This window comes from Lactuca serriola, chromosome 9, assembly GCF_051521515.1.
Source record: "Lactuca serriola cultivar US96UC23 chromosome 9, Lser_US96UC23_V15, whole genome shotgun sequence".
Classification (NCBI taxonomy): Eukaryota; Viridiplantae; Streptophyta; class Magnoliopsida; order Asterales; family Asteraceae; genus Lactuca; species Lactuca serriola.
In genome coordinates this window covers 45,729,115-45,743,819 of record NC_136416.1, presented here as the reverse complement: position 1 = coordinate 45,743,819, position 14,705 = coordinate 45,729,115, and the positions used below count along the sequence as shown (strand labels likewise).

Below are 14,705 nucleotides of genomic sequence, written 5' to 3'. Positions count from 1 at the left end.
CATGAGTGCTCATAAGTTCTGAGTATTGGGTTCAACCCGCGCTCATTGGAATCACTTCATGGATTGTATCACGAGTGATCATGAGATGATAATATCTTATATTCTTCAAACCTAGAGATTTGAGTTGTTACTATGAGTTGGTTGTACATTGATTGCACGAAAACGCATTGGTAACTCGATGTTATAAAACGCGCCTTTGTGTATGATTCAACAAGTAGTAGAACAAGCCATACGAGTCGAAGTTTATCCATTCCTTTTACCTTCAGGATAAAAGCGATATCTGTGGGCCCCTCGATGATTTAATGATGATACATGTGAGTGCTTGGCCAAGCCAGGACTTATTTGATCTGTTCAATCAGTCAGTCATCATGAATCGGAAATCGGGAAACAACAGATGGACAGAGAGAATGATTGTTAATCCATGTCTCAGTCCATATGATATCTAGAATGGAGGAATATATGATCATTTATCTAATGGACAAGTCATTTACAAAGGTCAGAGATCATCGGCAAGGTCAGAGTTCGACAGAAGCTTTTGAGAGCTACGATTGCCAGTCGGTTCTTGAAGTCATACTTGCAATAATAGTTTTAGACTTATCCAAGTGGGAGACTATTGGAGTAATGTCTACGTCCATAACTATAATTGGTAAGACTTGACCCGACCCGGCAAGGTCCATTTGGGTTGCATAGCATCATGCATTTGGATAGAGTATAATGAGAGAAATAACACTTAAGGTTTGTTAATATATTATAAGTTCTAATATATTAATAAGATTATTTAATTAGTATTGATCAAGAATTAATCTATGATTAATTAAGTGATCAAAAGAAAACTAATTAAATATATGGGTTGATTGTGTAAATCATCCATACTTGTATAGTGGGCTAAGACTCCATGGATTATCAAGTTGGGCTAAAACCCATAGGATGCTCCATGGATGCTCCATGGTGTATTTGAACCCATGGATCCAAGGAAATGGAAAGCCATGACAATTAGGGTTTACCCTAATTGTGACACTATATAAAGATCATATTCTTGGCAAAATCGGCGACTATGTGTGCGAGAAAGGGCTAGCCGATTTTATGAAGTATGGATTTCTCTCTAATCTATTCCAAGTGTATTTGGTGTTGTGTGAACCATTTGAGGTGTCACACTTGGAGCACTAGGCACTCAAGCTTCATGAAGACAAGCTACATCAAACAAAGGTATGTATTATATCCATTTGATTACCCAAGTATCAATTATTGTATGCTAGATAGGGTAATACCTTAGAAAGTTCATAATTGCATGTATAATAGAAAAAACATAGATCCAAGGTATTTAGGGTTGCATGTACACTTAGGATTGTTAGAATGCTCATAACCCAACAAGCTCATCGAGTCACCCTATTACTCGTCGAGTTCCTAGGCTACCCATCATCGCGACTAGACGAACTAACTCGTCGAGTCGTCCTCAAACTCGCCGAGTCCTAGCACAGTCAGAAAAGGGACAAGATGATCCAACTCGTCGAGTTCCTTGACAACTTGCCGAGTTTCATGAACATCATCGAGGATCCTTGATCGGACTCACCGAGTTCCCATATGAACTCATCGAGTCCCTTGCAGATCTAACCTAAACAGCTGATTTCACACTTCTAAGGCTCCAAAATACAGATCCAGATCGTTTCCATGGTCCATTTCTATAAAGTAGGAGACTTGATGGCTTTGCACACCTCAAATGGGCCCAAACTGAAGTTATAACAACCTACTTCCATGGACATGACCATTTCTTGGACAAAAACGGGTTTAAGACCTATTTTATGGTTCTAGAGGCTAAATATCACAGGAAAAAGGGATTTCTTGGCATACAACCCATGTAGAGTAATGTATCCTTCCCAAAGGGATCAAAAAGACCCATAAATCAACACTAAAAGAGATCTAAGCTATGGGTTATCAAGCTAAGAGCTTTTTACCTCAAAAGGTTGCCAAAGATGGATAAAATCCTGGATCTTGATCTTCTCCACAAGCTTGATGGCTCCAAGTTCTTCCAACTCTCTTCTATATCACAAAAACACACTCAAAACCTCAATAATCTCTCAAGAATGAAGCTCACAACGAATTAGGGTTTTGGAGGACATGGAGGCTGGTAAGGGAGGCCCAAAAGGGGTTAACTGACTTAAATAGGGTGAAAACCCCGAAGATAGGTTTCCCTCCTGACAGACCTACTCGTTGAGTCCAGGCTTCGACTCGTCGAGTAGACCATTTAAATCCCCGCGTCCAATCTGGCATCTACTCGACGAGTTAGGGCTACCTACTCGTCGAGTAGCTTTTACAAAATTCACATTAAATGAACTGATGCGTATCAGGAACGGGGCATTACAATATATATATATATATATATATATATATATATATATATATATATATATATATATATATATTCATAAAATTGTTGAATATATTGTTGATGGTTAAATATGTTTTACCACCGTTTGTCTTCGTTTTATTATTATTATTTTTCGTTTCCAAGGGTTTTGTTGTTTTTCCGATTGTGATTTTGGTTCCATTTCGTCTTCATCTTGTGAATATTAGGCTTGAGAAGCTCAAAATTAAGAAGGTTGAAATTGTTGTTGTGGACAAATGTTTGCTTGGAATGGGTTTAACTATTGTAAGGTGTTTGGTTGGAACTCCATTCGTTGTTGGAAGTAATCTTGTTGAAATTGATATTGGAAAAAGGTTGATGTTTAATTGGTGATTCTTGTAACATATTCATGAACTCACCGATGGATGAATCAAAATGTGGATATAATCGGGGTGAATAAATCGAATTTTGGTGTCTTGAGGATGTTTGAGTTTTGCTCGATGGTTTAATTTAATTTGAATTAAAAAAAATAATAATAAATGAATGAGTATAGAAAGAAAGGAAGGAAGTAGTGTGGTAATGTTTTAAATAGTTTTTAGTATTTATAGGTAAATTGAAATATTAAAAAGAAATTTGGTCATCCCCCAACCACGAGCAGGGGGAGGTTTTGTGTTTACGCACTATGCCACCGGCATGGACGGTATATATACCAGATGGAATGTCATGCAAAACTTGATGTACTCGTCATCAAATTATCTAGGTTACAAAATCCAAAAGTATTTTGTCATCATCATAGTTTGTCGTATATGTTATTTACAATTCTTTTATTGGATAACAAATTAAATTTTTTTTAAAATTTTCGTTAGAGTACAAATAGCATTGGTAATTAAGATATTTTCAATGTTATTTTTATTACATACTGATATAACAATGTAGTTGCTGTGAATTACGGTATTGTGGATTTTCGCCACAAAAATCCATTTACGAGACAATGCTTTATTTTCGCTGGCTTTACTTTTTACCAACAGCTTTTTGTTGCAAATGAGCTGTAATTGCCATAATATTTAGTATATTATTATATATATTTAGGAAAGGTCACAATGTCATTAACGTACCAATCACCAAAGCACCATGATATACATGGTTGAAAAGCAATATACATATATTGAAAACTAGATGCAGCCGTCCCAGAATCACCACTAAAACAAATAATGTGCCAAAATTCCTCGATTCCTTCGCACAGAATCTTCACTTCTGCTTGACGCTGTGTTTGCGATGCAACCAACAAAATACCAAAATGATTTCCTTGATTCCTTCTAAGTAAATGTTTCGTCCATATATAAGTGACCTGATAGGGAAGCTTTGTGATGAACAATCCATACCTTGAGAATTCAAATCCAACAGAAAAATGGAGCTAACAATAGCAGTGGTGGTTGGATTGATCCTTGTGCTCCTAGCAGTCGCCTTCCTTCGTGCAAACGCTTTCCCAAAGGAAATGGATGTCATCCCCGGTAGCCTTGGTTGGCCAGTCATCGGCGAGAGTTTCTCCTTTATATCTGAGTTTTCAAGTCCTTCTGGTATATTCAGTTTCATGAACAAAAGGCAACAAAGGTAAACAATCAACGACCAGGACTTATATGTAGTTATGTACGTATACATCAGTTCTTTTCATCTCATAAGTTCTATATATATATATAATTGATTAGATACGGGAAGGTGTTTAAGAGCTACGTTTTAGGACGATATATGGTGTTTACAACTGGTAGAGAAGCAAGCAAGGTGTTATTAACAGGAAAAGATGGAATGGTTAGCTTGAACCTGTTCACCACAGGTCAAAAGGTGTTGGGCCCCAATAGCTTGCTTCAACAGAATGGAGAAGACCACAAGCGTCTCAGACGCCTCATTGCTGAACCCCTCTCCATTGATGGCCTCAAGAAATATTTCCAGTTTATCAACGATTTGGCTATTGAGATGTTTGATCAATGGGATGGACAAAAAGTTCTAGTTCTTGAAGAAGCTTCAACAGTAATTTTCCGACGACCTAATTAAGGCTTGATCATATTAGTATTCGGTTGTTTGATTGTTTCCATGCTGATATATACGCTTTTTCCATTATATGCAGTTCACTTTAAAAGTTATAGGAAACATGATAATGAGCTTAGAGCCTGAGGGTGAAGAGCAAGAGAAATTTCGAGACTATTTCAAGATCATTTCTTCTTCCTTTGCATCCTTGCCTTTTAATATACCAGGGACTGCGTTCTATCGTGGCATGAAGGTACTTGTAAAGTTCAAAATATATACAGATTAAATTAATTGTGTACACATATTCGTACAAATTTGAACCATGTTTTGAACTGATTATCAGGCACGGGATGGGATGTTTGAGATGTTAGACACGATAATAGCAAGAAGAAGAAATGGAAGTGATATGCAACAAGATTTCTTGGGGTCATTGATTAAGAAGCATGGAAAAGAAGGATCAGAAGGAAAAGATGACGATGAAAAACTAACGGATGCACAAATGAAGGACAACATATTAACACTGCTAATTGCAGGTCACGACACAACAACTGCTGCCCTTACATGGCTCGTTAAATTCCTGGGAGAAAATCATGCAGCCTTGGATCAACTCAGAGTACGTAGGTTTCATACGTAATTATTTACAAGTTCCAACATTTCATAAATCAATATTAAATATATGTGTGTGTGTGTTTAAAATTAAACTATCAGGAGGAACATATGGAAATCCGGAGCAAGAGGAAATCTGGATCAAATCTCACATGGTCCGAAGTCAACAACATGCCTTATACAGCAAAAGTAAGCATGATATCATGCATCTAGAGTTTTATTTTTTTTCATAACGTTAAGACAACAAATAACACGACCATGTGAAACCGATTTATATTCTTTGATGTTGATCAGGTAGTTAGTGAGACTCTACGAAGAGCGACGATCTTACCTTGGTATTCCAGAAAAGCTGCAATGGACTTTGAGATCGATGGTACGGATATAATACCCTAAATGTACTATATATATGAAATCACGTTTAATGAATCAATTCGAATGCATGATGACTTAATGTTTTGTTGACTCTTCAGGATATAGTATCAAGAAAGGTTGGTCAGTAAACTTGGATGTAGTGTCTATTCACCATGATCCACAAGTGTTTGCCGACCCTCATAAATTTGATCCATCTAGATTCGATGTAACTAAGATCCACATCCCATATTCATATTCTTCATGGTAATTTATCATTTTTACAGGATAAATAATTAACACATGCTTATTTTGAATAATTTCAGGACCCCCTGAGATCTTTCAGCTTCCTTGGGTTTGGAAATGGACCTCGTATGTGTCCTGGAATGAATCTGGCGAAACTTGAAATTTCGATTTTCATTCATCACCTTGTCTGCAGATACAAGTATGATTATCAAATTAAAAGGCTTTAGACACCATACATGCATGCATGCACAAATTAAGAAAAAGAAGGAATAAAAGAAAATTTTAATATTAATCAATAGAATCACAGGAACTAAGATAAAAAAGTCTCACCAATTTGCAGGTGGAAACCTCTTGAGAAAGATGACTCCGTCCAGCCTACACTTGTCCGGATGCCAAAAAACAAGTATCCAATCATCGTCGAGTCTCTGTAGTGAATTTCTGCGAATAAACTACGTACAATGGCACAAAAGCTAAGTACGGATGGCAATAAACACAAGTGATTACAGTCTAACAATTACGTTTAGCCAACATTTCATTGGAATCGTCAACCATTATTAAATTGGAGCAATCATAGTTTATTTCTGAAGCAAACATTCTCCATTTCTCAAATAATATCACAATTACCTGCTCTTTCTTTTTGGATCATGCAGTATAACATAGTTTATATCAAACAAGTGATTTAAGTATATAGTATAAATTACACTTGGGACATTAATCAAAAACATAATAATGTGTAACTTTAGAGTGAAGTAGAGGATATATGTGAGTTAGCATTTCTAAAATAAATAGCATATATGCACTAAAAGGCTAAAATGATGGTAATGCACTAAAGGGGTAAAATGATCATGGTTGAAACTTTTCCAAGCTATTCATTTAGCCTTAAAAATATTTATATAACCCCTCTTCTTTATAGACATTATTTATCCATATTACAGAAAAGCAAACAACGATCCCAACCATTCATCAATAACACCTCCCAATCCAATATGATGTGAGAACTGATCCTCCTCGGTAGGACCACACCACTCCAGTCCACGAACACTATATTGACAGTGTACGTGTACCATGTATTGCAGGATCTTCTAGATAGACCGAACGACTTATACCTCAATGACTTAAGCTCTTTCCTATAAGTCCTCTTTCAACCGAATAGGCCACCAAAAGTATCTGGATAGGGTTTAAGGTAAGTATCATAAACTACCCAACCCACTACGCAACGCTCCGCAAAATTCAGGAATTCATCATATTAAACATGCAATTTCATACAATCAACTAATATCGTCATATTCACCAATTTCATCAAAAATTCACCAAATCATAGCTAACTATCATAATTTCAATCAAATTTATGCTTGCATGTTGTTGCGACATGAGCTCAGGCCTCCAGGTCTTCTGTGTTAGATCCGGATCGGAGATATGGAAGCGGTGTCGTCAGCGAGTTTCCGACAAGATACCTAAGCTGTCATCACAACAAAGTCGTTAGAGTTTCCCCAGGTATTGTGCCCAGGGAGCAAGCTCCAATGATCAAGTTAGATCGGTTGGTAGATATGAGATGGTTCTCTCTAGCTGGAGAGAACCATATTGATGTGTTGGGTTTGTGTTTGGCCATGGAGGCTGAAAGGTAGGGCTTAGAGGCTTGTTAAAAGCTCTCTCAAAGTTGCCTCCTCATGGAGGAGGAAACATTCTATTTATAGGGGAAATAAGGTCAGGCTTTGGACCAGCCCAACTCAGGCCCAGCTAGCAAGGACCCAAGAAGATTGCCCGGGAGCTAGGAAAGCATCAGGAGCGGGCGCTAAACAGGTCCAGCAGGCGATTGCCAGGATAGCGCCAGGCCTTGACGTCCTGGCCATGCCAATGGACCATACGTCAACACATACCATAAACATCATAATCATCATAATGGAGTCAAGTATCAATTTAGAACCTAAGCATGGCAACAAGCAAACAAGCATATCAAATTAACACATCATATTCAAATTCAAAACAATGACTATTTTAGACAGAAATTGAATCAATGATCCGTATATTAAATGTACTTTTTGACTTATGCACATTTAGAGAGTAAAACTACTAACTCACCTCGAATAGCAGATTAACCCTCCAACTACAGCCTAGAAACTCAATCACACCAAGTTACCTTGCAACACTCCTATATTATTAATCAAGGTTAAAATGGCTACTCTATACCTTAAACATATAGACAAACTTCTACACTCGATTTCTAGATTTTGACCCGAAATAACAGTCTGATCAAAGCTACTTTAACACCACCAAATCCTTCCAAAGTTATAATATTTTTTAATATACCAATAGCTAAGTCTTTTTTCTTTCTAGGGACTACTTGTACAGGTCCATACGATTTTTCTACAATTTACTATGGATTTTACAAAATGGGATATCAATATAGCTAATTTCTGACCCGTCAGTGAAAATGACAATTTCACCTTAGTTCGAACCAATGTCAGTTCAAGGGAAAAATCAAGGATATACTAGACTTAAAACCTGAACTTTGGGGACCGACAGATCCTATATCCTACCTTCTATGATTTTTCTAGAATTTTTACAAAATAGTGACAGAATAGGTAATTTCATATTATTTCCCAACTTTAACTTTTAAGAGTTAATTGACAGCTTAACCCATTAAGTATTTATAAAAACGACCCCAAGATGGAAATTGAGCTCTCAATAGTAGAAACACTTCATTGAGTAAAAAAGACAATTCCAACTTCAAACCATAACCCAAAGTACATTGCTTTAAAGGGAAAAACAAAAGTATGATGCTAATAAGAGAAAACACATATAGGGTTTGGATTTCTCCACAAGACACTTGGGGGATATTCTGAGAACCTTTTGGATGCTTCAAAATATGGTATTTATGCAGAAAAACATTACACATAAAATCATTAGAATTGAGCATAAAAGAAACAAGAATTATGACGCCAAAAGAGAGAAATTAACTTCACAATTCCAACCAATCCTTAAGCACCATCGACAACATATAAAGGAGTGATTTTAGAAATTTGTTGACAGCAAGAACCAACCTACAACATACCCAATGGGGACGAAATTCGGCCATATAAATAGCCAAAAGAATTGAAGTGAAAGAGAACAAGATTCTCCAATAATCAGGAAGAAATTCGACTTCATGAATCTTGCCACAGTACTAGCAATTGAAACAAGAACACTTTAAACGAAGGAAATCAAGAAAACTCACCAATTGGAATGATCGATTACAACTTCAAAAAAAATTCTTCCTTGTGAAGTTGATAGCCAAACCCAAAAACACGTCGACTTCAATGCTTCCTTCATCCCCCCCCCCCCTCTTGAGTTAGTGTCTCTATTTCCCTCACGATCGACCCTCCTTTTCTTTCTCTATTGATCGACGCACATTCAACCAGTTGGAGAATTTCTTTCGATCGATCGAGCCCAAGAAAAAAAATCGCTCTTTATTAATCCTCACAATCACGTCAAATGTAACCAATGGGGTTTTAATACCATTTTTTCAATTAAGTCCCTAGAATTCCATGATTACATTCCAAACACCCCTAAACCTAATAACATAACATTTTAAGTTTATATTAATGACACTTCAATCCCTCAACACCATTTAAACGAATTATATTTACCCTAATAATTTCATAAATCAATTTAATTGGATTATATTCCTCTTAATTATTGATTAATTCTTTTAGATATTAAATAACACTGTTTGTATTTAATTTATTTCATTCTATTTTTTTAAAATCGAAATAACTTTATAAAAATTAATATCTGAATGACAAAAAATTAACATCATTAACGGAATGAATTTCAGGTCATTACAATTTTCTCCTCCTTAAGAAGATTCTGAAATCATAATCTCTAAGTCACTGCATCATCTTATTTTAGATCATATTCTCAAGTTATGCTCCACACTCGATCATGATTTGCACTTCACATGTTCGCCTTGTATACTTACTAAACCACTTTGATTACTCGCATTAACCACGTGTGGTTTTCAAAATTTAAGTGACTTCCTATAGACAACACCTCTAGTAGACCTTACACGTCACGCACTCTCCTCGTGGTAGGTTACAACCTCTAGCTCATTACCAATAGAGGGAACTACCATATGGTACCTGATGTTTTGGCTTGTCTTGCTAATACATCACATACTCTGGCACATACTTCGCTATGTCCAATTTCATTCTTGGCCACCAGTAATCATATTTCAAGTCATGAAACATCATAGTAGTTCCCGTGTGAACCAAATATTTGGACTTGTTTGTCACGAATACCAGCGACCTTAGAGACCCAAAAGTCGCCCCTGAAAGGTCTCAAGTCCTTAGCAATCTGTTGGATAAGGTGTCTAAGTCCGTAACTATATTTGGTATGTACTTGACCCGACCCGGCATGGTCCATTGGGGTTGCACTTCACCGAAACAATTTGTATGGATAATCTTTTGAGAATAGTATATTTATGATATATTAATATATTATAAGTTATAATATATTAATATGAAATCATATTATTTAATTAGTATTGATCAAGAATTAATATGGAGTTAATTTAGTGATCAAAAGAAACTAATTAAATATGGACTCTTTTATATATAGAATGGGCCAATGTTCATTTAGTATAGGCTAAGTTTACATGGATAGTCCATGGAGTTTTTAACCCATGGATCCTATGTAAATGAAAGGTCATGGGTATTAGGATTTACATGGATGTAACCCTAATCCACCATACTATATAAAGAGGTATTTAGCACATGAAATGGAACTAGTGTGTGTGATAGAGAAGGTGGGACGATTTCTAGTGTGCGTTACTATTATCTCAAGTTTTCCAAGTTGTGTGGTGATTTGTGATTCCACTTGAGGCACTCACATCATTGGCGTTAGGCTCTCAAAACTCCAAGCAATCAACCATAAGAAAAGGTATGTCATTCTACTAGGTTTTTATGTTACAAGTACCCCATAACATGCTAGTTAGGATGAGATCCTAGGAAAAATCAAATTTGCATGTATATTAGAGAAAACATGGATCCAAGGTTTCTAGGGTTGCATGTATACCATAGGAGTGTTAGAATGCTCAAAACGCTTCAGTGGTATCAATGCCTAGGCTTGTTTTCGTTATACTTGATGCAAATTGCTGGAAAAGGTCAAAATTGTGCTCAATGTTCAGCGAACTCGACGAGTCCAAGTGAAAGTTCATCCGACTCGTCGAGTAGGTTCATACACTCGACGAGTAGAGGCCCAGAGTGCAGAATTTCGAGTTTTGTTACTGGAATTGGACTAGGATCATTACCCTAAACTGTTTTTAGATTGTTAAACCTGTTTTTGATGTGGTAATGATTGTGCTTATCCAATTTCAATGATAATTATCAAAGTTTCAAGTTACTATTCTCTCAAGTTTTCCAAGTTGTGTGGTGTTTTTAGTTAGTCTTACCGTTAGTAGGCCTCATTCATGAAGTCGGTCTATAAGGGGGGTAGGACAATGACTATAATTCTCATTAAAAGTATAATGATAAATATAAAGTAACTAAACCTTTTATAAATTCTCAATCTTAGTTACTTTAGGAAAGTTTGAATTTGATGTTAACCCATGAAATTACACTTTGTACCTTACCAAGTCGTTAGTGGAGCATGTGTGGTCAACCGGCACACTAACATGGACTAGTAAGAGTGGAAAAGGGTAACTTAATGTTTATCATAGATTGGTGGAGCGCGTGTGGTTAACCGGCACATCGATTAGGTGATAAAAATTAAGGGTACCAAGTTAATTTGCATGGTTATTCACACCTTATATGTGATCCTCGGCATCCCAGTCACAAACTTGAGAGGGCACAATCGAGATTTAAACATGTCATTGAAAAGTTTAATGAATCTCAAAGGAATCTAGTAGTTTCAATCCAATTAAAACCTAATAATTTATTTCATTTTTTTTCATGGTGGGAATTGGTGAATCATCAATCGCCTACCTTCAAATATTTTATAGCTTGGATTACGACATCCCTCTTCAAAGTTATAAAGTATTGTGTTGGGTCCTAGCCTTAATATTACATTTGGGTGTCTTATTAAGGACTCTTTATCTAATCTAAACTTGTCTTTCTTCATTTCAGATGTCTTCCAACATTGCTTCTGGCTCAAACCCTACCGGCTCCTTCTCTCTCATGAATCTTTGTGGGAGAGTCATCTTTGATGGCTCCAACTTTAATGATTGGATCAGGAACATCAGGATGGTCACACGTTACGAGGACAAGGAAGTTGTCATTGACAAGGTGCTGAAGGAGATCGATGAGTCTACTGCTACTCCACAGGAGATCGCTGACTTTAGGACTCATGAGAGAGATGCCACCAAGTTGGCATGTATCATGTTGGCCACAATGACAGCTGAACTCCAAAAGTTCTATGAGGATTTTACCCTTTTGAGATGCACATGGACCTGATGGACAGATACCATCAGAGTGCTCATCAAAAGAGGTATGAAATCATCTCTTCCATGATAACAAACCGGATGAAAGATGGTGAACCCATCATGGGCCACATGCAGAAAATGCAAAGGTTTGTGGACCATTTGCTGAAGTTGAATGTGAACTTCCCTAAGGAGTTAGCTATTGACATCATACTGCACTCCTTACCTACTTGTTATGATCAGTTCCGAATGACCTATCATATGAACAAGGAGGAGGTCACACTCATCAAGCTTCAAGGACTTTTGAAGACCGCCGAAAGTGGTCTCAAAGGTAAATCGGTTGTTGCTACTTCTACTCCTAACACCGCCCCTGTTCTGGAAATCGGGCAAGGTAAAGGGAAAAAAGGAAGACCCATTTGAAGGGTAGCAAGGGAAAGCCTCTTGAGGGCTCCTCTTCGAGTGGAACCAAAGGTGGTTCTGTCACTCCCTCTTCCAAGCCAAAAGAAGTTGAATGATTCTATTGTCATGATAAGGGGCATTGAAAAAACAAAACTGCCCCAAGTACATGCAAGATGTTAAGGATGGGAATTTTAAACCTACCCATGCATGTAACTCACCGCATACTAATTCATGGGTCCTTGATACAGGTTGTGGTATTCACATATGTTTTGATTTGCAGGGCCTAAGAAGAAGTGAGGATGTGGAGCACGGGAAGATAAACTTGATCATGGGGGATAGGAAAGCTTCACCTGTCACCAAGATTGGAGTTTATTCTTTATTGTTGAGTAGTGGGTTAATGTTAGATTTGAATAAATGTTGTTACTCGTCTAAAATGGCGAGAAATATTATTTATTTTCACGGTTTGTACAAACAAGGATTTACTTTTTCATTTGATAATGAATGTGGTGGTATTAAAGTCTTTTATAATGGTGTTCTTTATTTTAAAGCATTACCTTGTGATGGTGTATATGAAACCGTGTCGATTGTAGACAACTTAGGAAATAATGTATTGCATATTGATTCTTCCACTAGTTTGGACAAAGCATCCTTGTGGCATTGTCATCTTGGACATGTTAAAAAGAAGTGCATAGGCCAACTCCAAAAGGCTGGAGTCTTGGAATCATTTGACTTAAGGTCAGATGATAGTTGCAAGTCTTGTTTACATGGAAAAATGACTAAGTCTCCCTTCATTGGTACTTGTGCTAGGGGTGAAGGTTTGTTGGACCTCATACATACAGATGTGGGTAGACCCTTCAGAACCGTCATAAGGGATGCTAGCCGCTTCTATGTGACTTTTACTGATGATTACAGTAGATACGGCTATGTCTATTTAATCAAGCATAAGTCAAAAACCTTTGAAAAGTTCAAAGAGTTTAAATAGGAAGTGGAGAATCAGCTTGGCAGGAACATTGAGATGCTTCGATCTGATCGAGGTGGAGAGTATCTTAGTATAGAGTTCCTTGACTATCTTAAGGAATGTGGAATTGTTTCGTAATTGACACCTCCCAGAACACCATAGCTTAATGGTGTGGCTGAGAGGCACAATCGAACCTTATTGGGCATGGTTCATTCCATGATGAGTCGAGCTTCGTTACCAATCTCATTTTGGGGGTATGCCATAGAGACTTTCGCCCATATCCTTAATCTAGTCCCTACCAAGAAGGTTGCCAAAACACCTCACGAGATGTGGACTGGGAATGTTCCCACTGTAGACCACATCAAGATTTGGTGTTGTGAGGCTTTCGTGAGATGTGAGACGTGAGACTCACGACAAGCTCGAACCTCGTAGTGAGTGGTGTATTTCATCGGCTACCCATAGAAATCTTTTGGTTACCTCTTCTATAGACCCAGTGAGAATGTTGTCTTTGTGGCAAGGAAAGGGGTCTTTCGCGAGAGAGAATTTATAAGCTAAGGAAATAGTGGGAGGCAAATTGACCTTGAAGAGCTTCAAGAGTCAAGTTGTGAAGGAGCCCCAAACCCTAGCAATCAACCTGAGGAGGAAACTCATGTTGAACTAACTGACGATTCTGTACCTCTGAGGCATTCCACTAGAGTTAGGAATCCACCTGAGCATTACTATGCTTTCCATATTACTGTGGAAGGTGATACATTTATCAGTGATAGTATACTGGTAAATTTGGATGAACCTAACAACTATAGGGATGCCATGACAGGCCCTGAGTCTGCTAAATCGAAAGAGGTTATGGACAACGAGATTCAGTCCATGTAAGACAGTCAAGTTTGGAACTTGGTTGACAATGTATCGGGTCGTAAAACGGTCGGGTGCAAATGGATCTTCAAGAAGAAGACCGACATGGATGGGAAAGTGCACACTTATAAGGTGTGACTGGTTGCGAAGGGCTTCACTCAAACTCAGGGAGTTGACTATGATGAAACCTTCTCACCAGTAGCGAAAATTAAGTCTATTAGGGTTATGCTAGCCATTGCTGCATTTCATGATTATGAAATATGGCAACTGGATGTCAAAACCACTTTCCTTAATGGAAAGTTGGCTGAAGATGTTTACATGAGTCATCCGGAGGGTTTTGTCAATACAGAGTACCCTGATAGAGCGTGTAAGCTTGAGAAATCCATTTATGGATTGAAACAAGCATCTCGCAGTTGGAATCTTTGTTTTGATGTGAAAGTCAAAGACTTTGGTTTTTCAAGAAGCGAGGATGAGTCATGTGTATATGTCAGAGCTAGTGGGAGTATAGTTAGCTTTTTGGTACTGTATGTGGATGACAT

The 14,705-nt window shown here is 37.4% G+C and overlaps 1 protein-coding gene across 1 annotated transcript; it reads left to right on the top strand.

Moving 5' to 3' along the window:
• The first annotated feature begins 3,537 nt into the window (after window positions 1–3,537).
• On the top strand, window positions 3,538–6,183 carry LOC145074328 (abscisic acid 8'-hydroxylase 3-like). Its single transcript, XM_079020729.1, has 9 exons — window positions 3,538–3,952; window positions 4,048–4,366; window positions 4,464–4,616; window positions 4,707–4,976; window positions 5,072–5,158; window positions 5,264–5,342; window positions 5,440–5,546; window positions 5,644–5,762; window positions 5,904–6,183. Exons 1-9 carry the CDS (start codon window positions 3,750–3,752, stop codon window positions 5,992–5,994), a joined length of 1,428 nt encoding a protein of 475 aa, XP_078876855.1. The 5' UTR covers window positions 3,538–3,749; the 3' UTR covers window positions 5,995–6,183.
• Window positions 6,184–14,705: the final 8,522 nt, after the last annotated feature.

Coding starts and splice junctions, on each gene's coding strand:
- LOC145074328 (XM_079020729.1), top strand. CDS start 3,750: ATGGAGCTAACAATAGCAGTGGTGGTTGGATTGATCCTTGTGCTCCTA. Junction 5,159..5,263: donor ACATGCCTTATACAGCAAAA/GTAAGCATGATA, acceptor GATGTTGATCAG/GTAGTTAGTGAGACTCTACG. Junction 5,343..5,439: donor AATGGACTTTGAGATCGATG/GTACGGATATAA, acceptor TTGACTCTTCAG/GATATAGTATCAAGAAAGGT.